We start from the raw sequence: 25,652 nt of genomic DNA, 5'->3' as shown, positions 1-25,652 counted from the left end.
TTGCCCTGGATGGTCTCGAAGGAGGGGAGTGAGGAACCGGTGATGTGTTGGGCAGTTTTCACCACCGTCTGCAATGCTTTCCGGTCGGAGGCAGGGCAGTTGCCATAACATTCTGTGATAGTTGGTGAGGATGCGCTCGATGGTGCAGCAGTAGAAGTTCACCAGGATCTGAGGAGACAGGTGGACCTTCTTTAGTCTCCTCACGAAGAAGAGATGCTGGTGAGGCTTCTTGATCAGGGTAGAGGTGCTGAGGGTCCAAGAGAGGTTCTCAGAGATGTGGACACCCAGAAACTTGAAGCTGGTGACACGCTCCATCTCAGTCCTGTTGATGAGAATGGGGGTGTGTGCTAGCTTTAGACTTTCTGAAGTCCACAATGAACTCTTTGGTCTTCTTAGTATTGAGAGCCAGGTTGTTGTCAGTGCACCATGATGTTACAGTAGGTGCTGGACCTCCTCCCTGTAGACTATCTGATAATTGTTGCAGAGGAGACCAATCACCGTAGTGACATCTGCAAACTTGACAATGGTGTTAGAGCCATGTACAGGTGTGCAGTTGTAGGTGAAGAGGGAGTAAAGGAGAGGGCTCAGCACACATCCCTGTGGTACGCCGGTGTTCAGGTTAATGGTTGAGGAAGTGAGGAACCTGATGGAGTGTCCCCGTCTTGTCTGTGTGTCTTTGCTGAACAGCTGGCACCAATCTTTATGCAGATATTCTGGAGATGTGCGTCCCTGGAGATGTGTGAAGTGCCCTCCTGCTTCAAACGTTCCACCATCATCTCAGTCCCCAAAAAACCCTCCCACAGGATTAAATGACTACAGGCCCATCGCCCTGACATCTGTGGTCATGAAATCCTTTGAATGACTGGTGTTAAGCCATCTGAAGGACATAACAGGACCTCTGCTGGACCCCTTGCAATTTGCCTACAGGGCAAACAGGTCGGCAGATGATGCTGTCAATATGGGGTGGCAATACATCCTGCACCACCACGACTCCCCAGGGACTTATGCCAGGATCCTGTTTGTGGACTTCGGCTCGGCGTTCAACACCATCATCCCTGAACTCCTACATCAGAAGCTCACCCAGTTCTCTGTGCCTGCCACCACCTGTCAGTGGATCATCAGCTTCCTGATTGACAGGCAGCAGCATGTCAGACTGGGGAGCATCTCATCCAAAACCCGGTCCATCAGTACATGGCGCCCCACAGGGGTGTGTCCTCTCCCCACTGCTCTTCTCCCTCTACTACACTAATGACTGCACCCCAAAGAGCCCGTCTCTAAAACTCCTGAAGTTTGCAGATGACACCACCGTCATTGGTTTGATCCAGGATAGTCAGTCTGCTTACAGACAGGAGGTGGAACAGCTGGCCCAGTGGTGCAGTCAGAACCATCTGGAGTTAAACCCCAAGAAGACTGTGGAGATGACAGTGGACTTTAGGACAGCTCCCCATGTCACAGTAAAACCGTAATGCTGGGCTGGGATGAAAGAGCAGTTTTTGCATATGAGGATTAAGCAGGGAACAATTATTAGGTGGAGTCTACCATCTGTGGCTGAATCTCTTTATCCTGCTCACAAACAGTTGCATTTGTCAGTTCAGGATCTGTGAGCTGCAGTCATCTGATGGGACTTAAGCTGTCGTGACTGTACAAAACAATGGCTCATTAGGATTCAGCCTGATAAAACTGTTGAATTAGTGGAAAGTTTGGGAAACTTTGCAAGGTTCACCGTGTTGGTTGCCCACTCGTGTCTGTTCCAAGGAGCTCATTGTGAGCACGATTCTTCATGGCCAAAAAAACCCACAATAGAACAATTTAAACCACAATAGAACAAAGATGAGTACAGCGTCAAGGCATATCTACCAAGTGAATCACCTTACCTGTACACAAACAATGTTTTTGCACTGCTAACTCATACTGTTATGGTAAACTGTGGATTGAAAGATTGATTTTTACATTTGAGAAAAACAGGATTGCATGGGTTCTGACAGTAGGTAAGCTCTGCTGTTTAGTATGATTATATCAATGATTAGACATAGACACAGCATACGGTAGGCCTACAGTACAGTATATACTTACAGATGTAATGTGGGCTCTAGAGAAAGGTTATACCCCTATATATAATCTTTCCCAATTACTCCTGTCTAAATTAATCTTTTTTTTGGTAAGTTACTCCCCCTAAAGTTGAGTTAATTGTTTGCCCTCTGGGGAATGCACTTGCCATGTGTCTCCTTTGGCTGGGATGACATCACAGCAGGCAAGTCAGAACCCTGCAGGTGGGCCTTCACATCATGGCAGAGAGGAGGGGATTTACTTCAGAAAGTCTGGCCTTGAGCCACAGACATTATTATTCGCCACACATAGGTCAATGTCCAGGACTGCCAGGAAGCGGGACACACACACACACACACACACACACACACACACAGAGTGAAAGAAAGAGAGTGAGAGAGAGAGAAAGAGAGGGAGAGAGAAGTTAAACGAGGGCGGTCAAAAATACCTTTTTCCTGGGAACATCATAACATTGCTCACGAGCACCTCTTTCTCAACTATTGGGTTTCTGTGAGGGTGGATTGCATAGTGAGGAAACTATGCCATGGGCCTTTCATTCCCAGCAGGAGCCAGAAATCCTGACTGACACTCCAGTGTTTCCCATACATTGACTAATCTGTGGCGGTGCGCCATTAAATCAAAATCGGCCGCCACATATTAATATTCTATGTTTAATTTAATTTAAATTAAATTAAATTAAATATAAGATCAAATCCTTATGGAAGCCCGTTTGCGCCACATAAAAAAAAAATTCTGATCTATTATATCTTATTATTGTGAGATACTATGTAGGCTTGGGAATCGGTTCCAGTTTCCGGTTTGGAACCGGTTCCAAACGTTCCGATCCATCGGAATCGTACACGTACAGACGTTAACGATTCCACTAACAATTCCGAACATCCATTCCCATGTCGCGGCACGACGTCACAGTATGCAAAATTTAGAAATTTTAAAGCATTAAACTTCTGCAGTGTTTCCCCTACAATGTAGGCTAGTCAGCAGCGCCACTCGTAGAATTCAAGCGCTGCTGCAAAAAATTGCCTAATTAAAAAAACGCACGCAAGTGAACTTAGGGAACAGCTGCCGTTTGTTCAGGTTCGATGTCAACAAATAATAGTAGGCTAACGTTGAAGGCGCAGTCAGGGATTCCACAGGAGATCACGTTTGTTTGTGTTTATGTTTTAACTTTATTAGCAGACGCAATTTTGTGCAAAAAAACGTAGCCTACATTATGTTAACCAAGGAACCAAATTAAACACGCCAGCGAGGTAGCTCGCCCCTACCTTCAGTAGCCTATTCCCAGATAAATTCCACGCATTGTTTCGTTTTTGTTTGTTATACAGTCAATGCTTTTAAGCCCTGTGTTGCTAACATACCTAGGCTGTGAAACTAAGGTCTAGCCTATTGGTGGGTTTAATTGAATTTCGGTAATAGTATATGCAACCATTTACATCTGGAGATAGTTTGTAATTTCCTGTAGAGCTCACCAAAATCATAGAAATGATACATAACACTTATCTGCTATAATCCAAGATAGATTTGCTTCGAGTTGTTAGGCTTTTGAGCATTTATTTTACCAAATGACATGGAAAACACAATTCATTTCATCCATATATCCTTATGCACCATGCACAACAACGCTAAGTTAGCTTAAAACCGTGAGAATCAAGCAAGCTTCTCTGGCTGTCTCGGCCTTAAAGTGACAGACACTCAATTTGACCTGCACCGCACCAATACATTGTAATGACATGAAAGAGAAGTCTATATAGTTTATACAGTGCTGTGCAAAAGTTAAGACACCATGCTAAAATTGACTAAAAGGAGGAATACAAATAATCTTTTGGAAATTGATCTTAATGGCTTAATTTAAAAAAAAGAGGAAAAATCAAGCCTTTAAGGACAAGCACAATTTTTTGTGAATGTATCATGTATCATGTAAAATTTTATTAATAAATGTCTTAACTTGTGCACAGCACTGTACATTCTAAATAGTAATAGTTTGTACAGTGGCCTGTGATTAAGCTTTATTTTTTTGTCATAATTTGTAACTCAATCTGTCAATTTCTTTCAACAAAATCCACCAGAAGTCATCATTTAAGGAGTCTCTTTTTCAAAATCTTCTGGGGGGGGGGGGGGGGAGGCTTCCTACGATCAACAGCACCGCTGCTGGAAAAAAATCTAGGGGAAACACTGTTCTGTATTGATATTGCAGTTCTGTATTGATGTTGAGCAGCAAATGGTACAGGAATCGATATGGGAATCGATAAGGAATCGCATCGATAAGCAAGTTCGACAATGGCATTGATATCGATAATTTCTTAACGATGCCCATCCCTAATACTATGTCATTATTCTGACATAGTATCTCAACGAGATACTATCTCGTTATTCTGACATAGTATCTCATTATTGTGAGATATATCTCATTATTGTGAGATAGTATCTCGTTATTGTGACATAGTATCTCGTTATTGTGAGATACTATCTCGTTATTCTGACATAGTATCTCATTATTGTGAGATAGTATCTCGTTATTGTGACATAGTATCTCGTTATTGTGAGATAGTATCTCATTATCTTGTTATTGTGAGATAGTATCTCATTATTCTGAGATACCTATCTTGTTATTCTGACATATTTCGCTATGACTAAAAAGGAAATGCTTTGCCCCTTATATTTCCGTGGTCATTCAAGATGAATTCAATCATTGAAAACTATTTTCGACGTGGTTTTACAAACACTGAGATACAAACGCTTTTACATGAAGGGCATAATATTGAAATAAGCCTCCGCACTTTACAGAGAACCTTGCAAAGAAAACACCTCTGGCATTGGCGCAATAAAACTGATGTTGCTGAAGTTGCAGCGTTCATCCATCAGCAACTCCAGACTTCGGAGTTGCCACACATAATTCGGCCCACGACTGACATACACACGGCGTCTCAAGCGGTGTCTTGCTCACAAATCTACACCACCACCATCCATTAGTCTTAACAACATATGGACAGTTTCCCGGTCCGTAATTATGCCAGCCATCCAGCACTTCTGGTGCATCCATCTATAGCCATGCAATTGACCCGAAGTCTGGTCTTAGCCCAAACAAAGTATTTCACCACTATATCACTGAATGAGGCAACAAAATGAAGCATGACTACATTCAGGATGGGACTGTTTCTCCTTCTTACAATGTTACAATTTAGACCCAGTTTAGAGAGCCTCCACATAAATTATCTTTTAGCTGTGAATAACCTTTCTATCAGGACAACTGTTGGTCTTAGCTTTTACATTCAGGAGGGACCAAGCCATTGATGCCACCTAACAGTTAAGATGTGTTCCCAACAGCACTGCAGCCGGTGTTTTTGCTGCTTCTGTTTGTTAATACCCAAGGGTGCGGGCATTTTCCATACCAGAGCATCCAACAATGGGTGGAGAGTAACTGAGTTTGGCTTTTATTAGCATCAATGTATTGTCGCTAATAGGCTTGTTTAAGGAGCTGGATTTAGACTGTGATCTTCATCTAAAGAAAATTGTGCATCTGATCATCATGTGGGCTATAATTTGTAGTAATTAGTGACCGACTTCTGCCTAATTCATTTAGGGTGCCTCCAGCTCCACAACATGGTCAAAGGAGGACAAGAAACCCACAGAGTGGAAGATTGTGAACCTGTGATTTTCCTGGCGTCCTGATAACATACAGTAGACCAGATATTATCCCGAACATTTTGTTCCCTTTAGTCCCATAGATCACAGATGGAGCAGGGTGCAGGGAGTGCGGGCGGGCAATGGCTTGTTGCCCTCATAAATACAGCATACGTCGGTAAATAAATGTCTGCGGCTTAGGTGTCTTTGGTGTGCTTGTGTCATGAATCTTGCCCTGGTTCTCTCTCTGGGAGTACACATCTCAGCCCTACAGAGTTGTGTAAGTGATCTGGAGCAGAGCTTCCCCTGGACAAATTACTCACACTGGCCCACTTTCACACACTGCATTCACTACATGTGCTCATATCAATAGATATACATTTGTTTTCAATGCTGGCCTGTTGAGGAAGCTTTATCAGTACAGAAGGGAATGTGTGTGGCTAATTTTTGGCCCAGAGAATGCTGATTGCGTGCAAAACCACACCACAATAAAACCACAGAAGGGTTGAAACTAAAATAATTTCCCTGATCGATAAGTCTACACTGTTGTATTTCCAAATGAAGACAGAGATATCATAATACCCGCTAATGTTCTACAAACAGAAAAAGGATAAATGAATCATATGCTGTGCTATATTGTTATGTGGTCAACATGTTCAATGCTCAAATATTCCATGACTGTTAAATAAATCATACACATAAAAAAATAATAAATCATACACATAACACAGAATTGTGTGCTTACAAGTAGCAGTGGTGAACATGGGCAGTTGGCATGTATTCATATTTGAATCTAGCCTGGTTGTTACCATCCTGAATCCACTGTATTCATATTTGAATCACTCCACTGTGTTTGGATTAACACTGAGTTGAACCACAGTTTTTCGTGTAAATTGCATGCGATATGCAAAAAGACAATAAAGCTGCACATGTCCCATCTGTAAATTCAACTCAATATAAATTTTTCAGCGTGTGACTACAATCATATCCTCCTTCAAATAGAATATTTATGCACATGAAAAATGTGCTCTTGATGTAGCTGAGCAAAACTGAGTTGCATTTTTACTGGACCGTTAATAATAATTATGTATATTACAACCCCAGGTGGAGGAGAGGCCTATTTTTGGAGATTAGTCAGAATGGGAGTTTATATGGACCTTGATTTTTATGACCAGATCAGAAATGAACATCTATCATCAGGGGCAAAGCACAACAGGGGGGCAGTGGCTATAGAAAAATATGGCACCATTAAGCATTTTGCAAAGCTGTGCCACTAATTTTCTGTATGACTCAAAATTAATAATAGGGCTGACTGTTAAGTATGTAATCCCAAAGTTATAACTAAAACAAACAAACAACCACACGAGTGGTTGTAGTAAGTGACAGATAATAGCCAACTAAACGATTAACAAAACTGAAAACAGGTAGCCTAGTCAGAAGTAGGCCTGCTTGAGTGGCATGTATAATTTCTAGCAAGACATGAATTCAGAAACAGTTTCGAGGGATTCTTTAAAATTCAGTGGTATTTGACATGGGCAACATGTTTCCAAATGTTCTCAAACACCATGAAATATGGTCACACAAAAGATGGAGATCTACGATATACTGTAGCTTCTCTGCTGTTACTTTTGAATACTGGGTGTCCGTATTTAGAGTGTTAGAATTATAGTTTATAGCATAAGCAAAAATAAAATGCCTAATCCTAAAGCTGCATGTGCATGACAAGGGATCTGATTACTAAACAGCCTAGTTAGGTGACGTATGGTAGTTAGCTGGCTACAAATCCACTGAACTCTATTCATTACTAAAATTGCACTTATCTTGTTTTCAGAGTTAACCTGATTATTTAGGTAAAGTGACATTGACACTGCACTGTTAACTTATTAGATCGCAATATCATCCAGGCAGTGGTTAACCTCAATCCACTAATATTGGATGTAGCTATCATGCCATGTACATAATGTAACAGTGCATACCAGAGGAATGCCAAAGTTAGTGATCTTTATTTGGGAATGGGTAACTGTCATTGTTCTCTCTCTCAGCTTTCTGTCACCTTGTTTTTCCTTTTTGATATCCCAACTTCTTCCATGACAATTCACCACCAGCTGTTCTGCATGCACCTAATTCAATTATAGCACACTAGAAATCCAGAGTGTAGGCCTACCCGACTGAACCATGCAGGGGTTGAAACAACCTTGAACCATGGGTTTGTTTAGTATATAACAGGTTTCATTTATAACATAACCCCCCCCCCCCCCCCCCCCCCCCCCCCCCCCCCAAAAATGAAAATTGTATCATCACTTACTTGATGATAATAATAGTTTATTTATTACAAAATTGCAACAGGAAGATATGACTTCCCCTTAACTTCTTTTCTTGCATTATGTTATGCCTGCTACACATCATAAGTGGCCTTTGAAAGTTTTTGTGATGGGAGGCAGAAAGATTTGTAAAGCCCATTTTGTTCCTTCTCTTCTGCTGTCTTTCTTAGGCTTGCAATGCATTAAAGAGACGCACAAAAAAGCGGCTGAACTTCAGATTCTCTTTCTAGATCTTTCCTAGGATTGCTCTCTCTATTCAATCTGTGATAGCAGGCCCTCGCTGCAGAGCGAGAGTAGAAAATGGTTTACAGGATTGCCAGAGTCTTTGTGAAGGGCCCAGTGGAATGCCGACACTTCTTGCCAAGACAGCGCTTTGCTGGTGACAAGCAAGCCCTGCCAGGGCACTGTGCTTCTCCTCAACTAATGCAGTAGGCACAAAGCATACAATCAATCACATTTACCCGGAACACCAGGGCTGGCAGGAGCTCCTTATGGGCTCACAATGCCGAGATGGAAAAAGATGGATGTACGTGAGAGTGAGCAAGGAAGTTGTGGGGTCGCGGGGATCTGTAAGTATGGCGTGTGTGTGTGGGGGGGGGGGGGGGGGGTGGACAGGCGGGGCAGGGTAGGGCAGGACAGGGCCAAATGGATGCGCATGGATGTGGTGCTGGGTGCTGCTGCCACCATGTAAATTTTCTTTGTCAAATGACAGTGGTTTGTCACACCATTAAAAGCCTTTGAAAGAAGTAGATGAAACTGTGAAACTGGAGTCCATTACAACTTACATTGTAGGGCACTGTTATACTCAGTTAATTACAAATTGATCGGTCTACATCCTTATTGTCATATTAGAAAAGATTAAACAATTTAAACAAACCTGCTTACCCCTTGAGTTCAGTTGAGTATTCAGAATGGTTTGGTAGCAAACAAGCTCTGGATTTCAAGCTTAGTAGGTAAAGGATACCATTGGGCAAAGGGGTTGAGGTGGGATAAACTTCTCTGCCTTTCTCACATAAACATACAGTACATTAAAAACAAAAAGTGCTCTAAGTGTAGCACCTTTACGGCTGCATTTTATCTATACAATTTTCACTGACTAGTGGTGGAAGGACAGCAGAGGTGACTTCAACAGTAATTAAATGCTGTAAGCCTAAAAATCTCTTTACCCTTTCCTCTGTCTTTTCTTGATTTAAAGTGTTTACCTTTTAAATCCACATCCATAAAAGGTATGTGTTCAGAACTGCATAGTACAGCCTATAAAAAACATAACTGTATGATTCACCAGAAAACTTATGCTCATCATAACATATTGAAAGGAAAATTACACACTACTCTCTGTGTATGTGTGTGTCTCAGTATGTTTACCAGATTACACTGGAAAAACTATTTCTTCTTTTAAGCTTTCAAACATTATTTTTTTAGGGATTTTTAGGGATTTTGGTGAAGGTAAAAGCAGTTGGCTCTGCTTGGAAACACAATCATGTCTCTGTGTTTGTTTGGATGATCGTCACCTCCATTGATTTAGCTTGTGTACATGCCTGATGTCTTGAGAGGAGAAGTTTGAACAGAGCACTCCCAAATGGTGGAGACAACATGTTTGCTTTTCCTCAGCAAACTACCCGATTTCACAGGGTCGTTGTTGTGCACTGCATACATTCAGATTGGTGCCAGACCCTCAAGCCATCGATGACCCTGGCCTTTTGCCACCAGAGCCCTGGTTATTGAAAATACCTACAGTACAACAAGATTATTGTGCAATCTGTATTATATTAGTAACTTTCCACTACCTTACAGTTATGGCATACCAACAGAAATCAGCATAACCAAGCATAAAGGCATATTAGATTCCAATCAGTGGAAAGAATGTGGCTAATGTAACTGAGCATTGTATTTCTTTTGAGGCAGTTTGCATTCTTTGGTTGAGATTCCTCACTATGAGCTAGTGGCAGACACAAGCCTCTTGCCCACCTACAGTATACGCAGATCAGTATAGTTACGCATTCACTAGTGTAGCGCAAACCAATATACATGTCAAAGGGCTGCCTTTTGGTGACAAAATGGACACTTTACAAAACTGAATGCTTGGTTTTGACTGTCTTGTAAGGACATTAATGGTCTTTGAGTTATAGCATGTACAATAATGGACCCTGTTTTGCATTGTGGACTTCTGCCAATATTTCCACACACAACCTTGTCAGCTGTTTTCTCTCGCATACGCCCTGACAGGGTGATCACAATAATGACTTCCCACGTTATATCATACTATTGCAATTAGACTGAGGTGAGCACATGCTCCTGGAGAGAAAATTCCATCTAAAAATAAAGAATATAGAAAACATAGATTTCCTCCTCTGCTCCTCCTACTCAAACAGGCATTCAGAAAACCATTCAGTGCCAGAATGACTACTGAAACATTGAAGACACATCTAAGTAGGTGTTTCCTAGCTGTTTTTGGTCTATAACTAGGGCCTGGGTACTTTTTATAGAATTATGCATGAGTGTTTCTGCTCACTGGCCATGTAGGCAGGCTATTACTGGCCATAAAGGTGTGTGACAAATGGTTTGCAACTTCCCTGGCTGTTTTTTTGTTTTCAAGGGTGGACAGGTTTGGTGAGGTGATCTTAATGAACTGTAATGAAGTGATTGTCCTTTTCTTGCTCTCCAAGTCAGTCAAATCTACCTCACAGTGTGAGTATGACAGGAGACTCTCACTGCCACACCATTTCTTATAAACATTATTTTTACTCAATCATAATGAATGCATCACTAGTATTTGTAAAAAAATAAAGATGTATCCCCTGAGTTGTAGGGAAACACAACATTCTGATGTTTGCCTGTGTTACAGTATATTCGCCACTGCATTGGCAAGTTATTTGGTTTAGCAGTCTAATGGATAGAAGTTTAATGGTTCTGTGCTCTATGAAAAAATATTTAGATAGACCTTATTTATTTATGCATACAGTACCAATTTATGTGCTGCTTGGGCATATTCTACTGAGCTCCCCCACCTAATATTTTACAAATGAAACCCTGAAATGGCTTCCATTCAGGCAGAGTTTGCTGAATAATAGCAAAACATTGGAGTGGAAAGCACTGAATAACATCAATCCAGTGATGTTAGTGTTTGTTGATTTAGTTACTTATTACAAAGAAAATGATTATGGTCAAGGAGAAATGTGTCAGTGTGGCTCAATGCTAGAGAAAAGTGTCTTGAGTACAGCTGTTACTTATACTGTCTGCGAGTTGTGTATGTGGTCGGAATGTGAAAGATAAAATGGTGCCCTTCACTGGCCATGGTTAAAAGAGCTGTCAGTAGAAGATGCTGAGGTCCACCTCACATCATTGTCAAGAAGCAAACATTTCAGCCATGGACAAATGACAAGATTTTAATTTTCATTTGATTGGTGGGTGTGATAGAGGGTGTGTAAGTTTGTGTGCAAATCTGTGTGTTTCTCTTTGTCTCTGTCTCTCTCTCTCTCTATCTCACAAACAATGTCAACTCAGTTACCATTTGAAAGCACTGGCTGACAACGTGTCTGCTTCCATGGTGTCTTGAGTGACGTGGGTCACAGGAGAGCACTGATTTAACGTGGAGATAGTCAGATGAAAACACGCTCTGGTTGGAGCAGGGGTCTGAGAGGGGACGGTGCGAGTCCCACTGCAGGATCCAGCTGCCATTCAACCCTTGAGTCTTTCTCTCTCTCCCCCCCCCCACCCTGCGCTGTGGAAAAATGTTGCTTTTTTAACAGTCTTGCTTTTACCCAGAGTATTCAGAGAATTGGTGAAAAGAGTGTCGGTAATGATGGAGTGATGGGTAGGAAAATGGGGCAGGTGGAAATATTCATGTAAGCACTGTGAAGCGCTGCTGTCTTTTTGACTATACCTTCAGTCTTTTTCATCATTGTCTTCCCTTGCTCTCTCTCTCTCTCTCTCTCCCTCTTTCTCTCTCTCTCTCTCAACCACTGTCTATTCCCTTTGGCAGCTTTTCCCCCCCAAATGACCTGTTTACTGTCGCGTTGTCTCCCTCCTACTTTCAGTTGTATATCACATTTCACACCTTTCTCATGCAGTCCATTCTCTCTCTCTCTCTCTCTCTCTCTCTCTCTCTCTCTCTCTCTCTCTCTCTCTCTCTCGTGCGTGCAGGTGAGTGGTGTGAACAGAGCGCTGGGTCGTAAACGTGAGCAGCGTGTCCTGGCCATGGTCATTATCATGGTGGGGTGCTACCTGGTCTGCTGGCTGCCCTACGGCATCATGGCTCTCCTGGCCACTTTTGGTCCTCCAGACCTGATAACGCCCGAGGCCAGCATCATCCCCTCCATTCTCGCCAAGACCAGCACGGTCATCAACCCCATCATCTACATATTCATGAACAAACAGGTAAGACAATGCCAACACACAGGGACCACCTGTCTTTGCAATATGGTATGTGAGACAACACATACACGCACGCACGCACGCACGCACGCACGCACGCACAGGACACAATCATATTAAGCTGCATCATTGTCGTTGGGGGAATCTGAGGACATAACTTACTGGTGGCACATAGTTGCACGCTCTCATGTGTAATCTCATTCGTTGTGCTCATCAAGCCATCTGTCAATGTGTCAGCAGTGTTCTCAGCAGTTGTAAATAACATCTCCTGCTTGTTTGGGTTGTCAGGGGTTTTCTATTTATACTGGGACATCAAGGTACCGACAGGGGGGGAGGAGAAGGCAGACTCTGTTCGCATGCTCCCTAACTTAATCAGCTCTGCGATAGAAAGGGACTTGCAGACACAAACTTTCTTTGTGTGACCTCTATTTAGATGTGGGTGTACCTGTGGTGTGCGAGTGAGAAAGTGTGTGCGCAGCTCAAGCATGTGAGTGCATGGTGCTTATGTTTGCATCTCCATTCAACACTTTCATTTTCGGGCACCTTTTCGCTTTGGGAGAGCAGAGGAGATGAATCACTCAAGTCTGAGCATCGACACTGATAAACAAATTAAGTTGTTTCTGCATGTCACCTGCAGGAGTGCTGGACAGGCTTTGGCCTTGTGGTGTGTGTGTGAGCGCAGCTCAGTGAGAGAGCCGGTGTGGCCACAGACGGTAGTCTGAGCCAGCGTGGAGCAGGCGGTAGTCTGTCCATTGCCAAACTCTCAGCGCAGACCGTAATGCACAAATACACCAGGGATACTGCCTTATCAGATACAAGGCACTGTTGGTGTGATGAGGTTGACTAAATGGAATCTAACTCTGTAATGTGATTCAGCAGAGATTATGGGCCAGACTATCCCTGCTGTCCCTTGTCTGGCGTGCACAGGCAAATCTGTTTAGCAACTGATAACAAAAGTGAGAGCAAGATAATTCAAATCAAATGAGAATGACACCATCAGAACATGAGGAAAAAAAGGAAACGTTCTGTAGGGCAAGTGTGTTGGCCACACGTGGCCAGATACATTTTATTCATTTGGTTTTACTTAACTGTGGATTAGTTGGAGCAAAACTCTTGTAACTGATATCAATACTGAATGTTCTCGCTGAATAAATGTTTCATGGTCTTACGTCTTCTGGGCTGCCAGTAGTGTGTGTTACGTTTCAGTGTGTGAGATGCGTTAGACATGATTTGCTGACCCTCGGACAGCAGCGTAGAGGCCTGTAGAGGTCTCAAAGGACCAGAGGGCAAGGCCTTGTGCAGAACATCATCATCATCATTTCTCTAGGAAAGAGAAAAAGGCGAAATCTCGAGGCCCACAGTATACTTCACTCTGTCTTGAGCCCAATCAATTCCCCTCTCAGACAGCCGCAGTGTGTCTCAAACTTGTTCTCTCTCTCTCTCTCTCTCTCTTGTGTGGCATTTTGAACTTTGGGCAGCTTGGTTGTTGGTGTTCCATTCGTCCAAGAGTCAGTGAGTAGTCACAGAACTTTTAGACAGACCAGGGTTGCCCCTTGCTGGCCTCTTTGCCAGCAGTTTCTGGTTTGTCAGTTTGTGTTTTCTCTTTAGCAGACCCTGTACTATGTCTAGTAGCTGGCCATTCACCTTTCAGCTGTGATCTCATCAGTATTCCTTACTGTGTTCTGCCAAAACATATTATGTTATGTTATTTTTGTTGTCTTCCCCTTACTTTCTCTGGACCTGTCGTGTGCTAAAAGTAGCTGGCTACTCCCCTCAGAAAAACAATAATAATTGATATGGTGAATTTGTTAACATTAATTGTAGGCCTTTAGTATCATTCCCTCAGGAGCTTCAGCCTCTCGCTCCTTTATAATAAGGGAAGGAGCAGAGCGAGCCTTTAATCCCTCCATGTATGAACTCTCCTCTTGTTCTGATGTGTTAAACACCACTGGGGACTGTACACATGTTGGAGTGATTCAGATATATGATAAGCACAGCGTTATCAGGAGACCTCATTGACTCTTGCAAATACTGAGTCTAGACTTTGTAACATGGATTCCAAAAAGTGTTCTATAAATAAAGATTATAAAGACATTATTATATATTATTAGTATTACACCACAGATAGTAGACAACATGGAAGAGGTGTCAGAGTGCTTCTTACTCTTTTGTTGTTGCTACTGTACTCACAAGCTTAGTTGAGCTCTGGTAAATTCTGGGGCTAGTAATTGAGGATTACATGCGACAATTAAATGGGAGGTAATTAAGGCAAATTAATGATGTTTGAGATCAGTGAACAGATCACTGTGAAAAAGAATGGGTTATGCACTGTATGCATGCAGGTTTAATTAAATTGTCTGAGATGACAGCAACAGCATGTAATGTAATGGTTCGTTTGCCATTATTTTCATTGCAGCGTTCTGTTAAAATTGAATTTAATGGTTATTAATGAAATTTCGTTTTAAATTAAGAATTCTCCTCCCCCAAAGCAATATTTTGAATTTTCAGGAAATTATGTCACTAATTAGACGCTGAAGACAGATACTCCTGTATGTCATTTTCAGTCTTCAATTCCTCCCAGCCCGTAACTATGGAAACAGTGAGTTGAGGCGAGTTGAAGACTAAAAATGCTGTACAGATACGAATTGCATTCAGTGTCCACCCAAGACCTCATGGACAGCAGGGTGGCAACTGCTACAGGACAGATTGGGATGATGGGTAAGTACTGTATTGCCTCTTGTTAAGAGAGAGATGGCTATCAATGGGACTATTAAGGCAACACGGAAAACAAAATTAGATTTGTGTGATGTAAAATAATAATTATGTGCCATAAATATCTTATGAAAGGATCAGAAACAGATGATAAGAGAAAATACATAGATCAGTTTTGTACACATTCAGTCTGTTGATGTTCTATAACCCCATATAATTTTAAGACATAGAGGTTTCTTGGATTATTCCACTGTATGGTATTCAGTGGTATTGAAATTCCATTGAAAATGTTCTGCAATTGGTTTCACAGACACTATTCACCTCTCCTTTAGTGAGGGCATTTTTTGTAGCCACAGGACATTGATATCCAGCAGTGTTGTTAAGGGAGTCTTGAACACTTTCGCTTGTAGTGAAAGTGATGGAGGTTTTTTTAGTCAGTAAAACCTCTGTTAATGTTACAGAAAAGTGAGAAACGGCAGTTTCTTCCTAGTTTTCCTGACTGCTCATTTTGTTTAAGGCATGAGTCCCGGAAATTAATCTCAATTCACATCAACTTTTTTGGCACGGAATTCACCAATGCCACCATCAACACAGATCTCTTACTCCCCGACGGTGCTGTCATCAGTTAACAAAAACGTTCACCTCTTGCTCTTGGCCCACAGCAGGACTGTGATGCAAGGCAGAATGTACACTTTCAGAGGCCGTTTACACGACACCGCCGGGTGTTTGTTAAGCCAGAAAATGTCTAATAAGTGCTCTGGTTAAGCAGTCGCATGAAATAAGGAGACTACAGACAATTCGGTTTTCAATTCAACTGTTAAACTAATAAAGTTCATTTTCAAGGTATGTGACTGCTATGTGAAATTTAAAATGCTTTGCCTACGCATTGCATTAGGTCTGAGCACCACTGGAGAAAACACTAACATGCAGTAAGCTAATGTTTAACTAAGTTAAGCTAACGTGTGCTTCTAACTTAGCCACTAAAAGCTGATAGGCTACATTGTGCACATAAATCATGACAGGGGAAAGAGAAACATTTTAATATGATAAATAAATGGTTTGGTTTGTTTTGACAAGCAACATGTCAGGTCGAGTGCCGTGGCTGAGTTGAGAGGTGGGGCTATGTAGTCATAAAGTTGCACCTACAGGCGTCTACATGGCGAAAGTTAGCCGGCGGTTTCAAAAGTTCCCACTTCGGAAGCCGGTTTCAAAAGCTATCGGTTTCAGTCTCCTAAACTGCCGGCGTCGTGTACATGCAAGGCGTAACCGTTAACAAAACCCGTGTGCACGGCCCCTCAGTCTACCTTACCTATTACAATAAAGCAGTTGAACTGCCACAGTTCATTTACATCTGAATGACCCCCTATAGTGAGGAGCCTCCTAATGTAAGGTTGCCTGACAGATATTAATGGCTATAAGCCACAGGGTCAGACCAGGCTCTGTTGGGAAATGTGCTTTGTTTCCCCTCAAATGGATACTGTTCTGAAGTGGCCAAGCACTTTCTATCTTTTTTCCCTTCTGGAGTCCACAGTTGCCATGGCATTGTATAAGGAAACTTGCCATTCTTCTGCAGAATTGAACTCTGATATCTTCACTCAGCATACCTTGCCTGTCATGTACTTTTGTGACTTTTCAATTCAATGAGTGGGGACAATGGTCTGCTGCCATATAAGGGAACATTCTAGGGTATGCCTACTTTTCTTAAGGAAATGTAGTGTAAACTATAAGTATACATGACTGAAGCACAGTATACTAAGTACACTACGTTTTCTCAAGGGATGTTCTACCTTACTGACACCATTCACTACTGTTAATATGGTCATATTCACTGCTTCAGCAGTATCAACAAATGGAATGTACTTGGGAGATCTGTCCTCTATTCTATTTTAGAACACATCGCCATACACCATTTACAATCTTCTTAGCATTCATATGGAATGGTGATTGATTGTTTTTCAAGATGTACTTTATAGATGCTCCAATACAAATCAGCCCCCTATCAGCCAATCAGAAAGTAATATTTCTTGTTTCCTTGGTATAAGGGCATTATGCCTTTTCAGTATAAAATGCATATGCTCTTCAATATATACAGTACTGTATTTATCATGAAAGTGTTGTGCGTGACAAGTGTGATTACAGACCCTTTCCCTACTGGCTACTTGACTTATTTCAAGTTTAACATTATGCCTAGAAGTAGAAGCGATGCTTGTTTCTGTCTGAACTTGTTAATGTGAAATAATTCACTACTTTTATAAGCTGCAACCTGCAAGGATTGCAGCCACATTATTAGAGCTTTTTTGCTGTTAGGCACTGTGTTCATTGGTTTCTATCTTCTATCTGAATATTAAAGGTGCTCTAAGCGATGTTGGGTAACATCACTTCTGTTGACGTTCAAACAAAACAGAGAGCTAGCTCGCCCCTCCCTCCTGTGCAATTGAAACTCTCCTGAACGCATTTTTGGAGCCTGAGCTGTCTTCGCAGGCCGCGTTTTTTTTTACAGTGTATTCAGGGAACAGGCAGCTAGCGGATGGTGAGGAGATGTTTACCTTATGTGACAAAAATTGTTTTAGCTTAGAAACTGCGTAACATCGCTTAAAGCACTTTTAAGTAGTGTTCCACGTGTAAATATGGGGCGGTGGTAGTGTAGTTGTTAAGGAGCTGGGCTAGCGTGCAGTAGCCTGAAAGTTGTCGATTCAATTTCCGGCTTACTGTAATGTAATGTAATGTAAATGTACACTCACAAACGAGTGGTTTCACACATGTGGACAGCTTGACAATGGTAATCGTGTGAAATTCAACATCGTCATGTTAAATAAACTGTTAATACACGGTTGTGGTCAATGTGCAGTTTTATTGTTTTTTTATTTACACAAAACACTGTTTTGCTTACATAATGCATGTAATAAATGGGAAATTGCTGTAGCTGGAATGCTGGGCACTAGCTACCTACTATTTCCCTAAATATACCTTACATTTTATGTGCACATATTTCCAGAGCATGTTTCAGATTAGAGCTAATTTATGAGAATATATGAATGGGTAATTATTGTTATTAATGGTTGTGCAAAGATGTTTTTGCCATAACCCTGAATCATTACTTATAGATATGGACCCCAGCAACTCTGCCACCACTGAATGGAATTCAGTGAGCCTTTTTTGTCCTGACCCCAAGTGTACAAATTGACAGTGATTATCACTCATTATTATCCCCACTAATATCATGACCAGTGCTAAAAGGGAAATGCTACAATGGCTTTCTTTGGTTCTCAGAATAAATGATTAACTCCCTGTAGAACAAAACTGAACAAGTAATTAGCGAGACCTCGTATTGTTCTAGATGGGTGTGCAGAGATAGCTGCAGCTGACCCTCACAGTGAGATGAATACAAAATGGCATGCACATTCAGCTATTTTATTCACAGCTAATGACCTGTAATGATTCTCTCTTTAAGGTTATATAATACATTGCATTGAATGACTCGGAGTCCCCTCCTGTTGGTGATCAATAATGGATCTATGAGCCTGCTAACCATTATCATAAGAACCAGAAACAGACCTGAAATTGATGAGGAAATGCCCTCATTTCCAGATGGCACAGTTGTAACAAAAACAATTCAGGTTAAGCTATTCTCTAGAACTATTCTAAATAATAATCTCTGTCTTTGCATTTGTGCATAGACATTTCAGTTATTCCATGAGATGACCTACTGTATGTTTGCATTAACTTTCTCATGCGTCTGCATATGCATTTTATATATGATTGTGTGTATCTACTTGTGTTGATACTCTTACGTGTGTGTGTGTGTGTGTGTGTGTGTGTGTGTGTGTGTGTCCACCAGTTCTACCGGTGTTTCCGTGCCATGCTGAAATGTCAGGCGCCTGAGCGTGGTTCTAGCTTCAGGAGCACATCCCGAGTGTACAAGCAGAGCATGAGAGTCCTGCGGCGCACAAACGACAATAACTGCACCGCGGGCCCTGCCACCACAGCTCTGCCAAACCAGCTGGAAGGGCCGCCTTCCTCAGACGACAGCAAACCCGCCAAAGTATCACTTGTGGTATACTACACTGAATAACGGCCAGAAACGGCTCCACTTTTGTCCACGTTTGCAGAAAACAGGACACTTGGAACAGAGAAATGGCTGTATTTGGATCATCCTGTTGTGTAATGGTGTTTTTTGCAGTTTGCACATGTCTAAAGACAGACTGGACATGAATGTTTGGTAATAGCGCTGTTGATATGTGCACGGTTGGGCACACATTCATGTGACTCTCCTCTCTCAATGCTTTAAAGGAAAATATTTTTGTACTCTTATTATTGTGACTCCATACGCAATCACATTTCTATCTGAAAACATAGGGGGAAGATTAATTGCAGAGTTGTGGGCATTGTGTTGGAGGGGAAAAGGTTTTAGAGGACAAAATAGTGATTGTTTCCGAATAATGGAACTCTTTCAAGTTGTCTATGCCTGATCATATTCCCTGTTTGAAATTAATTCAACAACAACAACAACAGCAACAGGCAGCAACAACAATTTGTCTAATGTTTGTGAGGATTCCTGATTGCTATTAAGTTTGTATAACTGAGCCAATTTTAGAATGCACTAGTCGCACAAGCTCACAACGAAACAGGAAAAACATGTTAAACATATTCCATCTATTTTTTTTTTTTAATAGATAACCCACCCTCAATGCTTGATGCATTCACAGAGCTACAATTATGAACAATTAATTATTACCATACTAATTATAGTTATGGAGGAACCAATCCCTTCCATACTTTAATTCAGAAAGACATCGTGTCAGTCATGATCAAATGCTTTGTCTGGGCTCCACCAGCTACTTTTTTTACTTTAGCATTTACTTTGTTTGTTTTTAAGTTGACCTCAGCTCAGTGTTTGCCTTGTTCTATTGTTTTCACAACTGTATATTATAACCAGTTTTTATGTCCTGCATGCTCCCAGTGTTCTAAATTATCAGCGCTATAGTCTCCATAACATTCTCTCTGATGATGCCCTGACTCACAACAGCCAAACAGTATGCAGTAAAACAGGAGAGATATTGTAAGCCAGTATGTCATTATTCTCAAACAAATGACATTTGCCACTGTTAATACTGTCAGCTGCTATATTTTAAAAGATATCGGTTAAGAAGTGATGCATCACCTTGTTTTACCCTTTCTTACTGCTGATGGGGAGAAACAAGTAAATTAATAAAATTCCATCTAGTCAGCATGCTTAATGGAGCTCTACTAAAGGTACTGTTACGCTAACATCATCAATGCTTTCCACAGCAGCCATTTGTTGTTAATTTATCAAATGCCTTTTCATTGATTAACCACTGAGATTGCTAAGGAGGCCCAACGTGTTAAGCTGGCTGAGGAGATCAAGTGATGGCCTGGCCCTGCCTGACCATATCTCAGGAGAGTGGCTGGTAGCCCTCCGATGAGAAAAGTCTCAGATATTTTCAGTCAGTGAGTTACAGAGTGCAGCCATGTTGACATCAAAGGACTTTGTGTTTTGCAAATAGCTAGAAGACAGTGCTGTGAGTGTCAAGTGCTTAAGAGCTAATAATCACTACATTCCTGTCTGCCCCCATTTCCAACCTCACTAACTCAATAGACCCCAGTCTCCAAACTACAGTAAACACACCAAAGACTGGCACTCTGAATCAGTATTCCCACAGAAAGCAACTGATGACCATCTCCCCCTCAATCTGACAATTAGGATCACCACTGGTCATTTGTATTTAGTGTAGCACTCAATGTATGTCCGCCCGCCCCCATCCAATGTAAATTTTGTAAATATTTGTTCTTATGTTACTTATTCTGATTATGATGAGAAGTGCATAAGATGCCAAATGCCATTTTGTCTTATGCCAGTTATCAGCAACCCTGCTCTTGGACAACCAGATTCATGTCGTTTCCCATACTTACTCTAAACAAGCATGTATACACATATGCAGGTGCCCACCCCCCCCACCCCTCTCTCTTCTCTCTCTCACACACACACACACACACACACACTGCCTCCTGAGGGAACTCTCTTATACACTTGTATGTCATTTCTATTTGAAATATCTTGTCCTACAGAGAAAATAATTGTGTTATGCTCAGATCTGATTTCTACTTAATTGCAAGCACAGATTACTCTGTTTAGACCTGTTTCTGCAGGTCAAAAGTGTATAAACAATCACAGTCATGTATATTTCAAACAACAGTTGGGGATATACCATCCCAACAATGCTTTTTGCAGCACATATTATTTCAGAAAATATAATTGTGTTCACTCAATATTATTTATTTTCTACTGTAAACTGCAAATGGCTGATACCATGCAAACATAATGTATGACTATGTTTCAAATGCGTAATAAGAAATATGTTTGTTTTGAATATCTGTGATAAGAGTGGCCATTGCAAATATGTTGTATATGTAAATATCACCCTTTTTTCTCTTTTAATGATGCTGTTTGTTGTTTTCGGAAGGGAGAGGGTCTCTAGAAGTCTAATGGAGTTTAAAAATAAGCGCTATCATTGCACACAGATGTTTTAAGAGCAAAGTATATTTTAGACCCACTAATAGATCACAAAACACTGTTTACTTCCATGTATAGACTAAAATAAAACCTGTCACACACAACAGCAATTCGAATGTACTACCCATGGATTTTGAAATCCATATGTAATCCCCATATTGTTTGATTTAGAAAAGATCAAAAGTAAACTACCTCAAACAAAACTCATTTAGCAATTTCAACTATTTTACACATGTGAAGGTTTATACATGTTAATGTATGAGAAAAGAGACAGCCTTTTCAATGAAACAGCCAGGTCCAGAATGATAGTATTCATTTGTAGAATAATTTAAAAAGAATACTGAAATACACATCAAGACATATGCAACTGATTTATATTTTAAATGGACAGCAACAGTGTTCTACTCTAAGTGTTTGATGAATTTCTTTTTGTAGAAATCTACAGCAGAAACAACTTTATATATTTTGTGCAATCCTTGATGACACAAGTGCATGTTCTGCTTGTTGTAATGTGCTGAAGTAACATGAGGATTTTGTTTCATAAAAGGATCTTCAGCCCTGTTTCCAAAAAATGGGATGCTGTACAAAATGTAAATAAAATGTGATCTGCAAATCTTGCAAAACCTTTATTAAGATACATAAAGGATAATATATGACATGTTGAAACTGACAAGTTTGACTATTTCATGTAAAATAAATGGTCTTTTTGAATTCCATGCCAGCAACATGTCTCAAAAAAGTTGGGACAGGGACAACAAAAGGCTGGAAAAGTTCTGTAATGTTGGAGAAAGCTACGAAAGGAGGAACATTTCACTGGCAGCATGATTGCCTATAAAAAGAGCATCGCAGAGAAACAGTTATGAAAACCTGTGAATAATGCAACAATATAAGAGTAATGCCCCTCAATGTGAAATTGCAGAGAATTTGGGGATTTAATCATCTATAGTACATAATATCATTAAAATATTCAGAGATTCCAGAAAAATCTTTGTAAACAAAGGACATGGCTGAAAAACAATATTAGATGGCCATAATCTTCAGGACCTCAGGTGGCACTGCATTAAAATCAGAACTGTTTCTGTAAAGGGGCTCAGGAGAACATCCGATAACCATTGTCTATGAACACAGTTTAACGCTTCATCCACCAATGTTGGTTAAAACTACCATGCATAAAATAGACCATATTTGGCCTATTTTGATACAGATATATGATACAGAAATGCCAGCATCTTCTCTTGGCCCAAGTTCATGTAAGATAGGCCGAGGCGAAGTGAAAAACTGTCCTGTGGACAGGCCAGTTCTTGGATCAAATTTTTTATTGGATTTCCAAATTCTTTTTGTAAATCATGACATGGACTCTGCATCCTCCAGGCTAAAGAGGAGAGGGACCATCCAACTTGTTATTGGTGCGCAGTTCAAAAGCTGGGGGAAAAAAAAAGATGGGATAGGGGTGCATTAGTGCCAATGATATGGGCAGCTTGCACATTTGGAAAGGTACAATTAATGGTGAATGATATGTACAGGTTTTGAGCAACATATGCTGTCATCCATCAGCATATTTTTCAGGGAAGACCTAAATATTTCAGGAAAGCAATGCCAAACTGCATTCTGCACAGATTACAACAACATGGCTACATAGAAGAGTCCAGTTGCTAAAATGGCCTGCCTGCAGTCCAGACCTGCCACACTGGGTACATCAAGGAATGAAAAACACAATTATGAAGACCCTACACTGTTAAGCAGCTGCAACCATATATTGGGCAAGAATAAACATTTTCATTCTCAAAACTGGCATCGATTTCAAAATAGACATATATTTTCCAAAAACAATACATTTTCTCTGTTTCAACAATTGATGTTTTCGTTGCACTATTTGAAATTAAATGTATGGTTTACATGATTTGAAAATCATAGCTTTCTTAGTTGCATTTTACTCAACATCCCAGCTTTTTTGGAAACAGGGTTGTATGTAAAGAGTCTGTGAAGATTCATCTGGACAGAGGTCTTGGATAGACTACATACAGCTACTGTATGTGTAGTTTTGTGTTCTAGCTTGTCTTATGTTCCATGTTCAGTGTCTTTGTGTAGGCTACTGCACTCTGTAAAGATGTTCATGGATTTGAAAAGGTAAAGTGCTTTGTTTAACTCACCGAATATATTGAATACTTCTAAAGATTGTGGCATATTTGTGCTTTGTACAGTACTGTTTTTTTTGTGAATATGTAAGTATGTGTGTGTGTGTGTGTGTGTGTGTGTGTGTGTGTGTGTGATGACACAGAAAAGCTGCCCAGGGTCCACAGATATCTGAAATGAGTTGCAGTTCAATAAAGCTCCGAAGGAAGCAAATCTATTTTCAGATGAGTAATGTTTTATTATTATTATTATTATTATTATTATTATTATTATTATTATTATTATTATTATTATTATTATTATTCCCTCGTGTTGCATTCGGATCTGCACTCTTACACAGTCAAACCAGCAGCCACACAGGCCCTGCCAATGTAAAAACCTCAGAGTGGATTACTCGCTCATAGAAAATGTTCTATCTCTTTTGCACCTCTCCTGACAGCATTTTTCCACACGGTGATAAATCGCCTAGGCACATTTACTCATCCTCCCATCACATCAGTCTTTTGTGTGCAGCCACATCTGGCATTTAACCTCAGAACACAAACCAACAAAATCATTTCTGGACCAATTAAAAACCACCTTGCATTATCTGACCGATACATCAACATGGGTTTTTGTAATATCTGAATTCAATGTTGAGGCCACTGCCTCCACCCAACCGTCCAGAGGGTCTGAGATAAGGTACACATTGGAAATCCAACTGATCGCTTCCTGCATTGTAAAGGGCCAGGGAGGTAATTAACCTTCTGAGTGGTTTTGAAGGAGGTCTAACCTCTCCCACAGGAGCTCCTTCTCAGGGTGAAATCCAAATGCTCCCTTTGTCATAGCTCTGTTCATTATCAACAACAATGAAGAAGTACAACAATGATAAAGCACCTTGCTTAAATGAGTTTTCGTGTCATCATCGACCGACCGACCGACCCCCCCCCCCCCCCCCCCCCCCCAACAACATCAGCAGAGACCTTGTGTGTAGATCCACTGGTTCACCGTCACTTTCACCAAGTGTACAACATACCATTTTTGGTTTCTGCTTCAGAATTCACTGATTTGACCCACATTTTGCACTTCAGATCATGAGAAGGGAAAACAGCATCCACTTAAGTGAAGCAGAAACACAAATATCTGCAACCCTGTACAAATATCTGCATATATGCATTTGGGTGGAGGCACTGCCTCAATTGATGATGTAATGCTCTTTTACTACAATGCCATGCCCCTGTTATCATGCGCTTCATGTAAAACTCATACTGGCACTGGCTTCTTTAGTCAACAATGCAGACAGCTGAACTTCTTTCTTATGAGCTTTGAGAGAACAGTATGTTTGTTTGTTTGTTTTTATTTAGATCCCCAGCTTTAGCAAAGCAGCAGCTAGGCCTATTCTTCCTGGGGTCTATCATCAATGTGACAAATAATATTGAAATACACAGATGACAACGGACATGACACACATTACATGGATACATAAAATAAGAGGACACACATTACATTTGACATAAAACATGGTTAACATCACTAGACAGATACAAAAAAAGGACAAAAAACACAAACAGACATAACAGCAGCATTAATTAAAGGTAACATTTAGATAATTACTTTAAGTTGTTTTTTAAAGCAATGAATATTTAATTGAGTAATAGGATAAGGGAGTGAGTTCCGCTGTTGCATTGCTCTATATATAACTGTACGTTGAATCATTGACTTAGATCTTGGTAAGGTGAAACAACCTCCAACTGCATGCCTTGTTGCAGGGACGTGCACAGGGGGGTTGCTCAGGTTGCCCGGGCAACTGCCCATATGCCCTTCTTGACTCATGTTGCCCTTCCAATGGGGAAAATAAATAAATAAATCGTACAATGGATGCAGAATTTCACGTAGGCCTAGATAAAAAAAAAAGA

The 25,652-nt window shown here is 40.9% G+C and overlaps 1 protein-coding gene across 2 annotated transcripts in view; it reads left to right on the top strand.

Annotated features, from left to right (window-relative positions):
- tmtopsa (teleost multiple tissue opsin a) overlaps positions 1–23,410 on the top strand; it is a 33,851-nt gene extending 10,441 nt beyond the window's left edge. Inside the window, exons 3-4 of one of the 2 annotated variants that reach the window (XM_042110990.1) lie at positions 12,150–12,383; positions 18,931–23,410. In XM_042110990.1, coding sequence (XP_041966924.1) covers positions 12,150–12,383; positions 18,931–19,164 — 468 coding nt within the window. In that variant the 3' untranslated portion in view covers positions 19,165–23,410. Of the gene's footprint in view, positions 1–12,149; positions 12,384–18,543; positions 18,642–18,930 lie in introns of those variants that run through there. The other variant, XM_042110998.1, reaches the window with a different exon arrangement.
- The last annotated feature ends 2,242 nt before the right edge of the window (positions 23,411–25,652 follow it).

Source organism: Alosa sapidissima, chromosome 1 (genome assembly GCF_018492685.1).
Source record: "Alosa sapidissima isolate fAloSap1 chromosome 1, fAloSap1.pri, whole genome shotgun sequence".
Lineage (NCBI taxonomy): Eukaryota > Metazoa > Chordata > Actinopteri > Clupeiformes > Clupeidae > Alosa > Alosa sapidissima.
The sequence above is the reverse complement of the archived record's forward strand: the minus strand, read 5'-3'. Positions and strand labels throughout refer to the sequence as shown.